This window comes from Dermacentor silvarum, chromosome 1 (assembly GCF_013339745.2).
Source record: "Dermacentor silvarum isolate Dsil-2018 chromosome 1, BIME_Dsil_1.4, whole genome shotgun sequence".
In the NCBI taxonomy this organism is placed as follows: domain Eukaryota; kingdom Metazoa; phylum Arthropoda; class Arachnida; order Ixodida; family Ixodidae; genus Dermacentor; species Dermacentor silvarum.
In genome coordinates, this window is record NC_051154.1 from 318,182,030 (window position 1) to 318,200,092 (window position 18,063).

The 18,063-nt window shown below is 43.5% G+C and overlaps 1 protein-coding gene across 7 annotated transcripts in view; it reads right to left on the reverse strand.

Annotated features, from left to right (window-relative positions):
- LOC119437313 (2-oxoglutarate dehydrogenase complex component E1) overlaps nucleotides 1–18,063 on the reverse strand; it is a 565,962-nt gene that overhangs the window by 425,786 nt on the left and 122,113 nt on the right. For 5 of the 7 annotated variants that reach the window (XR_007464942.1, XM_049660428.1, XM_049660427.1 and 2 more), the window contains exons 19-20: nucleotides 13,671–13,743; nucleotides 743–906 (exon numbers count right to left, since the gene is read on the reverse strand). Coding sequence is in view for 6 of the 7 variants with exons in the window: in XM_049660428.1 (XP_049516385.1) it covers nucleotides 743–906; nucleotides 13,671–13,743 (237 nt within the window). In the remaining variant the exon portion in view is untranslated. Of the gene's footprint in view, nucleotides 1–742; nucleotides 907–13,670; nucleotides 13,744–13,887; nucleotides 13,909–18,063 lie in introns of those variants that run through there. The other 2 variants (XM_049660429.1, XM_049660431.1) reach the window with 2 other exon arrangements.

The window sequence follows — 18,063 nt, forward strand, 5'->3', positions numbered from 1 at the left end:
AACATGCCAAATTTCGCACACTTGTGCAGCCTACTCGCACTTATATTTGAACTGTTCAGGGCCATAGTATGTGTGCGAGTAAGCTGGAGCATAAATCCCCAAAACTGAAACAAAGAGAGAAAACAACTCAACTTCATTCCATTTAATTCAAATTCGATTTCATCTGCGATTAAAATAAGTTATCAGATAAAATTATGGCCCATGAAAGAGAGAAAGTGTGTGAGTGTGTGCGTGCATGCAATTTTTTTTTCATGCTAAGTCACCACTCCATAACACTGACTCAGCCATAAGAATAGCACCGGCTTCAACTTTTAAAAATGGTAGAACAAGCACTCTTCATCATCAATTTTAGCTTTCATGAAGGAGAATGGCATTGCTGCAACTTGCTTTTTTTTTCTTTTTTTTTGCTTTTTTGCTTTCTATGCCCACTTCGCTCAATGCTATGCCTGCCATTCATGAACTGGCACCCACTGTTGCATGACATTTGAAGGCATTCAACGAAGTCATTTGCTTACTGGAGTCTGTCACAACCTGTAGCACAAATAAGAGTGGAAATTTCAAGAATCCACAGGAAAGAACACTCCACCTTTTGAATGGAATTCTAGACTCTCGTCCGTGTATGTGCTGGTTCTCATGTAAACGTGACCTAGCAAATGGGTTAGGCAAGTTTGCTACAATCACAAGCTGCAGTCCTTCAATATGCAGGTCACAGAACAATACCCAGTAAAGGCAGGTGGGTTACCTGCTCGACACGTGTGATGGCCACTTCAGAGTCGAGATTGCGTGCCCTGCGCTCTTTGGTGAGTTCGTAGTACACCTTGCCCGAGCACAAAAGGTGGCGGCGCACGGCCGATGCATTGTCCTTAGCTGGGCCACTATCGGGGATCAGCCGCAGGAACGATGTACCTGAAAGTAAGCCACAGAGAATGCTGCCCTTTCAGCAGAGGATAACAACGTCCTCTAATGGTGCCCATATTTTCGTATGGCTACCTGTAAGTGATAATCGCCATTTCATCAACGAAACTGAACAAAGTCAAATAAAACAAAATTTTGTACACTACTACAAGTTGGAACTATGCTGGCACCATTTCTTAAAAGCTAATAACTTTCATTAGCCTCTTTTGCCCTTTTTTGTGGTTGGCGGCAGTGAGTGGTCGGACTTGCAATACAAAGGTGCCGAGGGAAAGGCACATGCTCTTGCACAACCAAGTTGCGGGGGGGACTGTCATGCATGAGTTTTGTGGAGCCCTCGGCAAGAAAAATGTTCGTTCAGGCTATTAGCTTACATTGGCAATCATTGTCAATGGTTTCTGCACAATTATTTTTCTTCTCTAACTTGCATTTGGGGTGCATGCAGTGGTGCTAACTATTAAGCTCGTATTCTAAAATTGCCTGATGAAACGCTGAAGAATAATTTCATCCACCTTTGGCTAATTGAACACGTACAGACACCTTAGCACAAAGACGTTTCCACACTTGGCTCCACGAGTGTTTAATCACCTAGACAAGGTACAAAACCTATGACCTCAGCTGACAGTTGCTTACGTTCGCTGACTGACAAATACAAAGCATGGTTTCTAGTTACCTGCCATGGTTGCTTAGTGGCTATGGTGTTTGGCTGCTAAGCACAAGGTCACAGGATCGAATCCCGCCCATGCCGCATTTCGATGGGGGCGAAATGCGAAAACACCCGAGTACTTAGATTTAGCTTCACGTTAAAGAACCCCAGGTAGACCAAATTATTTTGGACTCCCCACTACGGCGTGCCTCATAATCAGATCGGGGTTTTGGCATGTAAACCCCACAATTTAATTTTTAAATGGTTTCTATTTATCGCATGTTTGCATGAAACGAAAAGATGAGTTTAGCGCTTAGCATTATGAGACAGAGCTAATGACATCACTAAAACGAGATAAAGGCGAGATGATATGAATGTGAGCGTTGTGAGCACTCAGTGCAACTGTATTTCTCCCGACATTCCATAATTAATTAATAAAATCATATTTAAATTTAACTTCTTTACTAATTTCTGACAATGTTAACATAATGGATGACTGCTATACCAGCAGCACTTGCATAATACAATATCGACATGTGTGCACAGCGTAAAAGACGAGGACTGAAGGACGAACACAACACAGGCGCTGACTTCAACTGATCGTTATTTGCGAAACAGCCAGAACTTTATATATGAGCAAAAGTAATGAAAAACAACTTTTGTATAGTGTCACACATGAACCCTTATTGCATCACAGCCAGATACTTGATTTCGTTTTTGGTGAGGGCAATGGACGGCATGCTGATGCAAAGGTCACTCAGCCGCTGTATCATGTCAGCCTCTATGATTTCACGTGTTGAATGTTCCCGGTGTTTGGAGATTACGACGAAGTGTTAAAATTCAGGGTTGCAAGGGAAGTCTCTGCAGTGAATGCCAAGATGACCTTGCACAGCGGTGTAAACATTGTAAAAATGCTCTTTTAATCGCTCCTTCAAACATCTGCCTGTTTGGCCACCGTATTTCTTTCCGCAAGTCAGGGGAATCATGTAATCCACACCCAGGGCGCATGCTCCAAACAGTTTCCTATGGTTAGTAGTGCAAATATTTCGTCGTGTGGCATGAGCGTTCCCACGCCTACAGAGCACTGATAATTTTTCCAGGCAGAAAAAACAACTTTAACATCTACTTTATTGCCTATCTTCTTCAAGCTGTGCGATATCTTGTGCAGGTAAGGGAGCACCGCGACTGGCCTGTTGTCTCTGGCAGCGCAGTTTGCTGGTGCTTTGTCTCTCAGCTTGACTTTCTTTAGTAGCTTTTCTGCTAAAGAAACTAACAAAAGCTCGGGGTACCCAGCACATGTTAGGCGGGAGGCCTGCGCAAGGAGACTGCACTTTAAAGAGTGGAAGCAAGACTTATTTAGGGCATTTGTGAAGCAAAGATTTGCAATGCCCCATTTAAGCAGCTTGGAATGGGTCGACAGATAAGACAAAAGCGGCTTGTTCCCTCTGGGGTTATATATCGAGCACAGGTGATCTCTAGAGATACTAAGTCGCAAATCTAAAAACCTTAACGAGTCATCTACCGGGAGTTCATGCGTCACGACAAGTGGTGACAAACACTCGTCGAATTGGCAAAGTACATCTGAAACAGCAGGCTCAAAACATTGACTTTCACAAGCAAAAAAGTAACAAGAAGTCATCCACAAAACTGAGAACTTTTACGACCACTGTGTTATCAAGGCGGCTAGCAATATGGTAAGGGAGAAAAATGTCGCTTAAAATTGGTGCTATGCATGAACCAATGCACACGCCGCTTTTTTTAATGTAAATGTGTTCATTCCATTAGGCAAACGTTGACCTTAAGTATAATCCAAGCAGCTCAAGGAAGCCTCTTACCGAAACAGCAGAAGCATTCTGGAACGCAACTGAGCTGTAGTTGTCAATGCAGTCCTCTACGCACTGTAGCAGCGTATCATGTGGTTAAGAGCAGTACAGGTCTTTGATGTCAATGGAGCAGGCTTTGAGGCCCTTGTCGTTACTTGAAATTTATGCTACATCATTAGAGTCTTTTACAGAAAAAAAGTGGCGTCAATTGTTAGCAGGTTAAGTTTCTCCTGTAAAAACAAAGCAACCACTTTCTGCCAAGTCCCCTTCTCAGAGATGATGACTCGTAGCGGCCAGTCAACTTTGTGGGTTTTGACAGTGAAAAACAAATCCAAGCTAGACTTTTTGCTTCTGTTAATTGAACTGGCTAGCCGATTTAGACTCGGTGCATTACAAAGTTTTTTCGCTTCCGTTCTTACTTTTAAAAGCGATAGGTCGTCACGGCATTTGAACACAGAATTAGCAGCTAACACGTGAAATCATAGAGGCTGACATGATACAGCAGCTGACTATATCAGGATGCCATCCATTACCCTCACCAAAAACGAAATCATGTATCTGGCTGTGATACAAAAAGGGTTCATGTGTGGCACTATGCAAAAAGTTGTTTTTTATTACTTTTGCTTATGTATATAATTCTGGTGGTTTCGCAAATAAAGATCAGTTGAAGTCAGCACCTGTGTTGTGTTCTTCCTTCAGTCCTCACCTTTTGCGCTGTGTACACATGTCGATACTGAATCACCAACTCGCCCAAGTTTCCACCTTATCATGCATAATATTTGTAATAAAATGGATTGAAGCATATTTAACAAACCGTACGCAGATAGTTAACCTGGATGGCTATGTATCAGATTTATTAGCTGTACTCGCAGGAGTGCCCCAAGGCTCAGTATTGGGACCACTATTGTTTCTCCTTTATATAAATGACACCAGTAGCATGGCAGAAGAGGGTGTTCAGGCTAAGCTCTTTGCAGACGACTGCTTAATTTACACAATTACTAAACTAGATGATCAGCTTAAAATTCAGAAATGTTTGCAAAATTTAGATGATTGGTGTAGGAAATGGAAATTATCCGAAATCTACATATACGCACATCAGCAAAAAGAAAACTATCTATTCCTTTTCTTACAGCATTGCAGGACACTTCCTGGCGAAAGTGCAGCAGTTCAAGTATCTAGGGGTAACAATAACACGAAATTTGACATGGAACCAACATATAGATAACGTCTTGAAGCTAAACATTTCGACAGAATTACCTGTCTGGTTGGGAAAATTGATTAAGACTTAGAGATGGACTCCAACCAAATAAGGAAATTTACTAGCCCAAGGTTTCGGAACCAATTCGGCTCCTTCTTCAGGGGGTATTCTTCGGAGGTGGCGGTTGCCGCTTTTAAAAGGTCCGTCGTAACAAAGGAGAGGAAGGGGGAGAGAGCGTAAGGTGCGGAGACACTTGGCAGGGCACCTGTTCTAGACAGACAAAATAAGTGGTGGTTTGGGGTGGGGGGGGGGGAGCTTCGGCGTCGCTGGTCGGCTGGCTTGACCGATGCTGGGTGCCCTTTAGTCGCGGGAATGCGTTGACGAGGGACAGGGGGGGGGGGATGAGTTGTTTTGGTGTTGCTGACCTAGAGGGGGGGGTCCTTTCTTCCCTTCCTCGTGTCTGCAAGGCCATGAACTTACAAAGCAGGAAGAATGCCCTTCACGCGGTTTATATTACCGTACCCTACCCCCCCCCCCCCCCCCCCCCGTCGTGTTCTGAATGTGCCAAGACTCCAGTAGTAGCCTTTTTCGCCAGTTTGTCTCTGTTTGAAGGATTTGGGTTTCTTGGTTAAATGTTCTGACGTCGTTTTCATGTTGTCTGATTCTTTCTTTTAGATTTTTGGCTTCCCCAATGTACGACGCCGGACAGTCGACACAGCTAATTTTATAGACGACGCCTTGAGCTTTTTCTTTTGGTGGACGGTCTTTTGGTTTAGGAATGAGGATATTCAAAGTGTTATTCGGTTTATGCGCGACTTTGAGGCCTTCTTTTATTAATATTCGGCTGAGAGCTTCGCTGGTACCTTTGACGTATGGGATGTACACTCGTTTCTGTGGTCGAGGGGGAGTCAACGGTTGTAGGTCTCGTAGTTTGTTTTTCTTTTTTGTTGTCGGGTTGTTTTTCGAATGAATTCCGTTGTATAGGCGTTCCTTTTGAGTTCGTTGAGAACCGTTCTCCTTTCTTTCTTTTGATCTGATTCCAATGTGCAATGAGTTTCGACTCTTTTCAATAAAGAATTTACGACCGATGTCTTGTGGTTTGCCGGATGGTTGGATGTGATGTGTAGGTAGCGGCCTGTGTGGGTTGGTTTTCGGTAGACTGAGAATTTTAGATTGCCGTTGGTTCGTGTAACTTGTACATCTAGGAATGGTAACGTTCCGTTTTGTTCGCGCTCCGACGTGAACTGTATATCCGGATCTATAGAATTTAAATGGCTCTGCAGGTTTTCAACTTGCGACTCCTTCACGATACAGAAGCAATCATCCATGTACCTGAGGAAAACTTTTGGCTTCGGGGAAAAAGTACTCGGAGCTCTGCCTTCGATATTTTCCATAGTTAGGTTAGCCATGGTGACGGAAATTGAGGCCCCCATGGGAGTTCCTTTCACCTGCTTGTAGTAGCTGCCTCGGAAAGTGCAGTAGGTATTTGATAGGCATAGCTCGAGAAGGCGGCAGATCTCGTCTACACTCAAGGGGGTTCTCTCGTCGAGTGTGTTGTCGCGTTCCAGGGCATCCTTGTTGCAGATATAGCTAACTGAATGGGTACTCTGGTGAACAAAGAGATCACATCAAAAGAGACCACGCATTCATCATCTTCGAGGCGTACATTTGATATGAGCTTGATGAAGTTTTCGGGGTTGCGCACGTGGGATGCTGTCCTTCTGGTGCGTGGTGATATAATCTGGTGCAAGTATCTGGATAGTGATCGAAGTGGGGAGCATGAAAAGTCTACGATTGGCCATAAGGGGATTCCGGGTTTATGGAGTTTTGGCAAGCCGTAAAAGGCTGGTGCGGACCCGTTCCTGCACATTAATTTTAGATAAAGATTTCGAGAATTTGGGTGGTTTCGGAAAATTTCAACCAGCGTCTTATTCAGTACTGATTGGGTCCTTGTGGTGGGGTCCTTTTTTAATTTTTCGTAGTCTTGGCTGTTAAGGAGGGTGGACACCTTTTCCTCGTAGCCCTGCATGTTTAACACGACGGTTGAGTTGCCCTTGTCCGATGGTAGAATTACAATGTCCCTATCTTCCTTCAGTAATCGCAGCACTCTTATTTCGTCAGACGACAAGTTTCTTTCTCTTCGGCGGTTGTTATTGCACCTTATTATGCCTATTGATTCTATTCTGAGCGGTTCCCGCACTTTAGGGTTCAGCTCCTGGATGCCGCTCTCGAGAGCGGCGACAATCTTGGGCAGGGGGAGGTTATCTGTGGTGACGTTGAATTTATGACCTTTTGCCAGGACTAAAGTCTCTTCTGTTGTGAGCTTTCTCGATGATAAATTAACACACAGTAACGAATTTATCATCGAGGGGCACGACATCGCACCAGACAAGATGCCTTCATGCTGCTTGATGTTTCAGGCCGCTATCACCTGCACTATCTGGTCATGGCTCATCGATCCAGACCACCTTCCGTCAACATGCTTGCCGCTGACCATGCCGAATTCGACGCATAATGCGCCAGTTCTGGATGGAGCCTGCCCATCCGTCTGGCAACCCGGATCAACGACAGCTGCGTTTGAGGCGGCCGGTGCGCAGTATAAAAAGCACCCAACAAGCCTACACTTCGGGCACGACATCGCACCAGACAAGATGCCTTCATGCTGCTTGATGTTTCAGGTTAGTTACCTAAACAACGCGGCTTGTGTTAAGAGTAGCAACTGCTGTCTTCTCGCGGTGTCGTGCCCACATGCTCTTGAAGACATTCTGAAGCGAACGCATGCTTTTTGAGCTGGCTTTTGTTCTTGCTTGTGTAACCTTTTGCTCTTGCTTGCAGGTGATGTCGAGTAAAACCCAGGTCCCATGTCAAAAAGCGAGGCCGACATTTTCGCCGTGGCGCTAGAAACCATCCGAAAGCTTGAGAAAGCACAGGGTTCTTAAAGAAGAGCTAAAAAGCGTCAGAGAAAAGCAGGAAACCTATGAAAACACTGTTTGAATACTTAATGCTAAAGTGGCGACCTTGCAAGCAGCTCTTGCTTCGCGTAGCACAGCAGAGAAAGACAAAAATGATGAAACTATGTGCGTCTCGGATCAACTGACGGCTATTGCGTCAAGATGCGAGGATGTAGAAAATAGGATGCGGCGCTCAAATCTTCTTTTTTTGGCATAGAAGATGAGTCAGGTGAAGACTGGGCAATGTCTGAACAAAAAATAGCTAAATTCTGCTCGGAAGAATTGCAGTTGACCGCTAACAGCGTTCAATTTGAGCGCGTTCACCGTTTAGGAAAATATAGCCCAGAAAAGTGAAGGCCAATAATTGCCAAGTTGACCCATTTCAAGGACAAAGCACTCATACTGTCATTGGGGTCTAAACTTAAGGGAACAAATTTTGCGATACACAAAGATTTCTCGCCTGCAACTCGCAAAGCCAGGGCAAAACTGATAAATTTCGCGAAATCGCAGAAAAAGAAGTATAAGTTGTCAGTTGACAAACTGCGCATCGACTCAAAAACCTATATTTACAATATGACGACTGATACTGTCATGCAGTTTAATCAATAGCTCATGCGCAGTGAACGTGCGCACATCATGAAACAGCCGAAACCAGTCATCATGTCTTCCCCCTTATCAATATCATTCACTAATATTTGAAGTATATTATCTAAGTGTGCTGAAGCCTTGTCTTTCCTCAAAGACAATGATCCTGATATCATCGCTTTCACTGAAACGTGGCTACACCCAGACAATCTTGATTGCGAAGTTCTTTCAGGCTCCATCTCTCTTAACATATACAGGTGCGATCGCATTCATGGGCGAGGGGGAGGCGTTCTGCTTGGCATTAAGAAATCGCTAACATCATTTGCTATCAATACAGATTCTGATCTAGAAATCATATGGACGGCCTGCATTACATCTTCCACCAAATTATTGATAGGCAACTGTTACCGAGCACGGAACTCCGATCACAAGCTGCGTGAAAGCATTGCGAGAGCACTTGAGCTCTTCCACGCAGATATCACTTATCTGTTCGGTGACTTCAATTTTCCGCAGATTGACTGGACACTGCCATCATCCTCGTGTACTGTTTCATCAGGCCTCATTGATCTGACTTTAGATTTTAACCTATTTCAAGTAGTTACCCAACCTACCTGCGGTCCCAATATACTAGACCTCATCTTTACAACAGCTCCTGATACGTCAGTAACATAACTTACTTAGATGGACTGAGTGACCATAAATTACTTCAAATCACCATTAACATTCCGCTTCCTTTCACTGGTGTAACGAGAAAACAGATTCGCAACTATAACCGAGCTAATTACGATTGCATTAATGCCGAACTGCAAGTCTTTTATGATAACATCTTGATGCCCCATTTTCATAACAGGTCTGTTGAAAGTAACTGGGTTCTTTTTAGAGACAAGCTCACAGAATTAGTATCCAAGCACGTACCACTTATCACAATATCTAACGATAAAACTAACCCTTGGTTTACGAGAAAACATCAGCATATGAAAAAAAAGAAAAGGCGACTGTACGATGCCGCGAAGCGTGAGTGTACGCCAGATGCATGGGTTAATTACAAAAACTACCTGAAATCATACTGTTCTGCCCTTTGTGAAGCCAAAGATAAGTAGTTTTCAGAAGACCTGCCCGGACTACTAAAAAATAATCCTAGTAAATTCTGGAGAACGATAGGTCAACGTAGCCTGGGAAACGATATATCAATACATAATGCTTTTAACACCCCATATTCGGATGCTGACATCCCCATTGCTTTAAACACGTTTTTTTCATCTGTTTTTACCATAGAAGATAATTCTAGCATCCCTTACGTCAATGATTTTGATTACCACTACATGGCACCTGTCGACATTACACTTAATGGCATTGTGCACCTGATCAATAACCTTAAAGTGTCTTCGTCCTCCGGTGTCGACGAAATAAATTCAAAAATACTAAAAAATACCACTTCAGTTTCCAGCGTCATCTTACTTCACATCTACAAACAGTCATTATAGACAAGTGAACTGCCCACTGATTGGAAAATAGGAAAGGTAGTACCCGTTTTCAAAAGTAGTAATAAACATTCGCATGAAAATTATTGCCCCATCTCACTAACATGCACTTGCTGCAAGATGCTCGAACACATTATCGCATCGCATATCTACGATCACCGAGAATCAAACCATTTCTTCTTCCGAAATCAGCATGGATTTCGAAAAGGCTTCTCCTGTGAGTCACAGTTATTTGAATTCACAACTGACCTTCATTACAACATGAACGATAACTTACAAATAGATTGCATCTTCCTAGACTTTTCTAAACCATTCGATCGCATAGCACATTGCCGACTAATATCAAAACTTTCTGCACTTAAATTAGATTCGCTAACCTTGTCATGGGTCTGTAACTTTCTAACCGCTGGCAGTTCACTGTTGTCAATAATTACTTCTCTCCTCCTTCCGATGTTACATCCGGGGTGCCGCAAGCTAGCGTCCTTGGTCCTCTACTATTCTTAATCTACATTAATGACCTGCCAAATAACATATCATCCTGTATACGTATATTTGATGACGACTGCATTGTTTACCGTTCCATAAAAAGTGCTGATGATCACCAATCCCTCCAAAGTGACCTGGATCGCAATAACAACTGGTGTAAAACATGGCTAATGACTCTTAACATTTCAAAATGTAAAATTATCTCATTTACCCGTAAATCAGTTCGTTCGCTCTTTCATTACAACATCAATAACAACACATTGGCCAGAACCACATGGTATAAATATCTAGGCGTTCACCTCACATGAAAATCTTTCCTGGGTCGACAATATAACTACCATTTCTGCTAATGCTTCTAGATCATTGGGGTATCTTCGTCGCAACCTACAAGCCACTACTCCTCACGTACGTAAACAGGCCTACCAAACATTTGTCCGACCCCAGTTAGAGTACGCATCATCCATTTGCTCACCTCACCAAAAATATTTAACACAGAAGTTAAAAGCTATTCAGAACAGGGCTTGTTTTATCACGCGGAATTATAACAACTTGTCCAGTGTAACACAGCTAAAGCTCGAACTTTCACTCCATCCATTAACATTACGTCGTGACATTGCGCTTTTGTCTCTCTTTCATAAATATGTCACTGGCACTCGATCACCGCTAGCAGAATTACAACGTTCCTCTCACTTATCGCACCGATTACACAATGACTTCAGCTACACCCGTGTTTACGGCACCCACTAATGCTTTTAACTACTCGTCACTCCCGCGTGCCATACGACTGTGGAATGATTTTCCAAACAGTATCGCCCTTCAGCGTAATCACGATAAATTTCGTGAGCTTCTCATCAACCATTTCACTGATAATGCTTAGCTGGTCCATTTGCTCCCATATTTCATGCCCCCCCATCCCCCCCCCCTTTTTTTTTCAAAGTGATGCTGTTGCATTAGGTTCTGTTTGTTATCCCAGTTAGTACCGGTAAACTGCGTAGTCTTTAACTGCGCTTCATTCGATCTGTCCAACACGCTGTTGAGTTTCTTTTGTGTTTCAAACTTGCCTATTCATGTGACATACATATCACTAGTTTTTTACTTGGACATTTTTTTGCTGTTGTTCATTTTGTTCTGCTTGTTCTTACTGGCTTTGATGTTAACCCAATTTGTTCTTACTTTGTATCGCCCCCCCTTACACAATGCCTCTGCGAGGCCTGTAAGGTACTTGTAAATAAATAAATAAATAAACAAGGGATGCCCTGGAACACGACGACACACTCGACGAGAGAACCCCCTTGAGTGTAGACGAGATCTGCCGCCTTCTCGAGCTATGCCTATGAAATACCTACTTCACCTTCCGAGGCACCTACTACAAGCAGGTGAAAGGAACTCCCATGGGAGCCTCAATTTCCGTCACCATGGCTAACCTAACTATGGAAAATATCGAAGGCAGAGGTCCGAGTACTTTTTCCCCGAAGCCAAAAGTTTTCCTCAGGTACATGGATGATTGCTTCTGTATCGTGAAGGAGTCGCAAGTTGAAAACCTGCAGAGCCATTTAAATTCTATAGATCCGGATATACAGTCCACGTCGGAGCGCGAACAAAATGGAACGTTACCATTCCTAGATGTACAAGTTACTCGAACCAACGGCAATCTAAAATTCTCAGTCTACCGAAAAACAACCCAAACAGGCCGCTACCTACACATCACATCCAACCATCCGGCAAACCACAAGACATTGGTCGTAAATTCTTTATTGAAAAGAGTCGAAACTCATTGCACATTGGAATCAGATCAAAAGAAAGAAAGGAGAACGGTTCTCAACGAACTCAAAAGGAACGCCTATACAACGGAATTCATTAGAAAAACAACCCGACAACAAAAAAGAAAAAACAAACTACGAGACCTACAACCGTTGACTCCCCCTCGACCACAGAAACGAGTGTCCATCCCATACGTCAAAGGTACCAGCGAAGCTCTCAGCCGAATATTGAAAAAAGAATGCCTCAAAGTCGCGCATAAACCGATGAACACTTTGAATATCCTCATTCCTAAACCAAAAGACCGTCCACCAAAAAAAAAAGCTCAAGGCGTCGTCTATAAAATCAGCTGTGCCGACTGTCCGACGTCGTACATCGGGGAAACCAAAAATCTAAAAGAAAGAATCAGACAACATGAAAACGATCTCAGAACATTCAACCGAATACGCAGCGCCGTCTCCGAACATTCCGAAGACGCCGACCACAAGATTTCTTTCCAAGAAACCCAAATCCTTCAAACAGAGACAAACTGGCGAAAAAGGCTACTACTGGAGTCTTGGCACATTCAGAACACGGTGGGCAATATAAACCACGTGAAGGGCATTCTTCCTTCTTTGTATGTTCATGGCCTTGCAGACGCGAGGAAGGGAAGAAAGGACCCCCCCCTCTAGGTCAGCAACACCAAAACAACTCATCCCCCCCCTCTGTCCCTCGTCAACGCATTCCCGCGACTAAAGGGCACCCAGCATCGGTCAACCCAGCCGACCAGCGACGCCGAAGCCCCACCCCCACCACCTATTTTGTCTGTCTAGAACAGGTGCCCTGCCAAGTGTCTCCGCACCTTACGCTCTCTCCCCCTTCCTCTCCTTTGTTACGACGGACCTTTTAAAAGCGGCAACCGCCACCTCCGAAGAATACCCCCTGAAGAAGGAACCGAATTGGTTCTGAAACGTTGGGCTAGTAAATTTCCTTATTTGGTTGGAGTCAATCTCTAAGTCTTAATAGATAACGTCTGCATGACAGCCTATCAAAAGTTATACTTTCTGAGAAAAAAAACTGGAACATGCATTGTGTAATGTAAAACTTATCGCACACACCACCTTCATTAAGACGATACTAGAATATTCAGCCGTTGTTTGGAGGCCCCATCAAGTGGCGCTTACGAGGAAGTTGGAAAGGATATCGAGACTGGTGGCGCGTTTTATTTGTTCGACGTACCGAAGAAAGGAATCGGTCACGCTGATGTTACAGCGTTGAAGCTTGGATCTTCTTCAGGTACGTAGAAATAAATATAGGCTGAAGGTACTTTATCAAATAATGCAGGATGAACTTAAGATTGAGAAGCTTAAATATCTACACGCTCCAGGCAAAAGAAACCTACGAACTAACCACGACTACGTCATAAAGCTTTACCGAACTAACAGTGATACATTTCGATATTCACTTTTCTCGGATGCGATAGAAATGTGGAACCAGTTTCCAAACGCTATTGTTAGCCTAAAAGATGTCACCGACTTTAAAAATTCTGCCGAGGGCATATTTACGGGAGTTATCAATTTAGTTTTGAAGTGCCAAGCGACATGTGCGACTTGATGTTCATTGTACCTATTTTGATAAATGTCATAAGTGTGCTGGACAGCATTCCAGTGAACATCTTATTCACTGTGAATTGACAAGTGTTAAGCAACTTTACGTACATTGACATTGTCCATATTTGATGTATGTAATGGCATTGTCCTCTCTGTTGTGACCCTCCACGAGGGTTGACAGTATTAATAATTAAATAAAAATAAATAAATACACTTTGCAGTGAGTCAAGAACCCACATACCTTCAGTCATTTCACTGAAGTGCGATTTGGCCTCTGGATGCCGCAGCAATGACTTTGGCGTCAGAAGGATGAGCTGCAAAGAGGGAAATCAACAGTGTTCACCTAGGAAGAGAGCTCATAAGCTCCGCGTTAACCAACTGTTTAGGCTCTTTGGTTACAGGACTGTGCCTCCAAAGTGACCTTAAACGACGTGAAAGCATTTGTGGTTCTTTTCTTGTTCGTCGTCATCAATCTAGTGCTGTAGTTGCAAAGAAAGAAATAAAGCAAGGTTTTAATTACACCACAAAGAAAAATCTGGGATAAGCCGCAGGAACGATCGTGACAAAGTTCAATAGCTCTACTACAGTCCTAAATGATCTGCTAAAAGTTGGAACATGATAGGGCTTGAAGAGAATATCTATCAAAATCAAAACACTGCGTAAAAACATAATGGTCCCCTTTCGTTTGCAAAAAAAAAAAGGAAAGCAAATCATAGAGCACTACATGAAATGCAGTTAGTAGCATCACTTACATCATCCTGACAAAGGCAGGCCAATTAGGGCTGCTCAATTTGAGCTGGGCAGCATATATGAGCTCAAAGGAACCAAGGGTACATTTCGGTATAACTCAGTCAGCCCTCCAATGTATTAATCGGCATGGCCATAACCAGTGAGAAGTGTCCAAACACAAAACTATAAAGACAATCCAACAATCACTCAGCTGGCTATAGGAAGTGACGTGATTGAATGCCACATTATCAAACTAGTACTAGCTTCTCAATTTATAAACAGCCCTTGCTCCATCAAACAAGAAAGCCAACTCGTAGAAGAAACCTGGCAGCCAAAGGCAATAGACATGGCAGTTTCCCTTCCATGCTCACACAAATTGAAAGGAAATGCCACCGATTACCTGATTTTACTTTCTCACATGCCAGTGGAGTGAATTAGTGCTGCTGCGCAAGGGTTCAAAAGAGCTCAGTCTATACTCGCAGATAAATTTCTGTGGCAACGAAGGGAAAGCTACAGCAGAAGAGCTTCTGCACATGTGTTACAGCACCAAGTAGTCCGGCAGCGTTTGGCAGCGCTTTTGGTTTCTCGATGCTGCTTCCATGCGTTCCAAACATTCCAAACCAGTTTCCCTGCAGCTGCAGATAGGGTAGCGAGAACATAACATTGATTAAATTCAACAAAGGAATGGACTGTTCAATGGCAACACTTTGCCATCATTTTAATGCTGAAATCTTGAACACAGTACTTCTTGCCTGCTTTCTAAATGGTATGGGAGTGATGAATCAAAACAGTGCCATCACCTCAACCTCCCCTTCAAGCTTTGCAAGAAAGCGTCTTAGCCACTGACATAAAACAGCACCTATGGCACCACAGCTGCCATTATGCTAACTGTGCCTACCCAATAACCCCCCCCCCCCCCAATTCTTCGACTACCATAGAACATCGCTTCATCCACATCTAGTCTTTGAAGGAAAGTGCAGACAGACTTTCATCTCACACTGACACTGTTGTCAGCTTTAGCTTGCAGTAGTGGCAGTATTGACACCTCTTGTTCGCCGTCTTTGCCACTTGGCGTGCGCGGAACCATGCAAAAATTTATTAGTGGCTCGCGGAACCCCAAGGAGGGGCCTGGGTTCCATGGAACACACTTTGAGAACCCATGTACTAGTGTATTGGCTAAATCTGTGGCGTCTGCTATAAGCCAAAAAGGTAGAAGTCAGTACCTCTCGACCGACAAGCATCTCATATCACGCAATTACAGCATGTCTGAAGAATTCCCACGGTTGATAATGAAAAGGCTTTCCTAGGTGCATGCCTGTCTGGTTCATCCACTGCAACAGAATGTTTCTGGCAATCGATGTACAGCAAGTCTTACTAAATCCACCAGAAGAACTTGCCATTCTGCCATTCTGTGTGGAATCAACTGGACAAACTACTACCTTGTGCCTGCTAAGCAAAGGAAAGCTTCTCCAAGTTGATCAGTGGAATTCATCTTTATATACTGCTGTGATGCCAGCTGCAAGATCTCTACTAGATCATTTCAACTGGAAAATGCACATTGACTTTCTAGGCAAGAAGCTAGGCACAGTCTGCTTTAGGCTTTTCAAATGTCGCCATTTCTTTAATCAAGCGACATCAGGAACGATTTATTTTGCCCTATTCCATAGTCCACTGTCACATTGTATTGAATCTTGGGGGCAAACATACGATTCTTACATAAAACCACTTGTAGTCCTGCAAAAACACGCAATCTGGTTCTTGTCAAACTCAAATTATGCAACGTCCACTAAACCTCTCTTCTCTCAATACCAAATGATGCCTCTACACCTGCTAATAAATTACAAAACAATAATGGTGTATAACTCTTTAAATAGTAATGTTCCTCTTCACTGCTCGCATTTTATGCCTTCGCAATTCAAAACACGAGGCTATGAATGTGGTAACCTCCTTAAACCACTGGTAAAAAATGCTTACGGAAAAAGCTGGCTTTCTAGTATCGGCAGGTCTTTATAGAATAATCTCCCAGTTCATGGAAAATATTTTACACAGATCTTTTCTTGTGATGCTTTAACATTATTTCAAAGAACTGTATTACAACTTTTTATTTCTTGTGTTTTGCATGCTAACCTGATATGCTGTTAAACTGATGCATAAATGTATTAGATCTGTGAATTCCATGTTTTGTATGCTAATCTGATATGCTAGTAAACTGATGCATAAATGTGTTTCCTGCCTGCAAGCTTTAGATGTTATTGTTGCATGGATCCATACTAGCATGATGCTATGGAATCCAGATGCTTATAAACAATCTTTTTCTGTAGGACCACACTTTGTCTAATAAAAGTTCAATTCAACAGTTCAAGTCAGAGCCAAAGAGAGAGAGATGCAAGGTGTCCTTTCACAAGATCCTAGTGACCCTCACATTTGTAAAAATTCTCTTCTCGTGTTTTGGCTTTCTTCAAATATGAAACACGTGCCTTTACGCCTTCGGTCACCACACAGTTTAAAGGAGTTGAGACATAAGCGCCGACTACGGGGGGGGGGGGAGAGGCTCTGTCAGCCCCCCCCCCCCCCCCCCGCTCCTAAAATGTCATTACCAGGGTCCTGTTACCCAAATCGTTTATGGTCTCTTGCGTTTCCTATACCTTTTCCCTTAAAATGTTATTGTGGCTATCATTGTTGACGCGGACGTGCGTGGCTTTTATTCATACTTTCGCTTTCTTTCTGAAAATTTGACAGTAGGAAAACAAGCGCATTAGAACCATCAACGGCGGCTACCTCATCCGTATTTTTTCACTTCAACATGCTATTTTAATTTCCCGTGTGCACACCATGCACCGACACATTATATTTCAATTTGTACACAAGACAAAGATTATTATATTTTTAAAGAGAAATAGGTAGTCAACTTGCAATTATTTCTAATGATATGGATAGCCTATGTCTAGAGAATGAATATGTTGCTGCATGTTCAACTTGCTACAAATTGCTTTGCGCGCTTTTCTGACACTGAAAAAGACCTGCAGACTTCAGTGACCCCTTCGGCAGAGTCTTTTATCAACCATGTGTGAAATGCACGTGAATGATATGTGTCTCAGCATTGCAGTAGGTAATGCTAGCGACTCACAAAAAAAAAAAATAATTTAGAACATTTATTGGGGATGGAAACATCGCAACGTCCATGCAGAGGCCATAAATATATATAATTAACTTAGTAACCGAAGTGAGGCCAAGCTGGATTCACTCGAAATCACAATCAATAGCAGTCATGCGCAGCACAGCTTCTACTAGGACTCAGAAAGAAAAAAGAAAGGCTGCAGTTTTGCCGGAAAGGTGAAGCTGTATTAGCGATAGCGAAGCATACGACAATTACATGGAGGAAGATTCTTCCCATCGAAATCCGTGTACGAGCCGCAACCCCCAGCTTGAAAGCAAATATTTTGTTTATTCCAACTGAGAAGCAATCGCGTTCAGCGCTGATTCCGATCACGCTCCACTGCGAATTTTCCCGCGCAGCGTACTTTCGCGCATCTATATAAAAAAATTACTCCATCTCCCGCTAAAGGGAACCATGTGTGGATGCGAAGCAGTGGGGAGATGTTTAGCTTGAGCGGCAGATGGTTTCGCGGCAGCGGCCCGAGCGCTCATCACAGCGCTGCACAGGAGAGAATGAGGCGCGCGCGCTCTGTCATTTTCATACCGCGGATCTACCGTGGTGCCCCCAGCGGAGTATGCAGCTATCGCACCACCTGTTGTGCGCGCCGCTCCGGATTCCTAGAGGAGAGTGAGGGGACGCGCATGCGCTGTGGGGGTGTGGCACGCGGGCGCCGCTCCATAGACGATTTCTAGAGGAGAGAAAGGGGGGAGTGTAGGAGAGGAGAGAGGGGGGGAGCGGACACGCATGC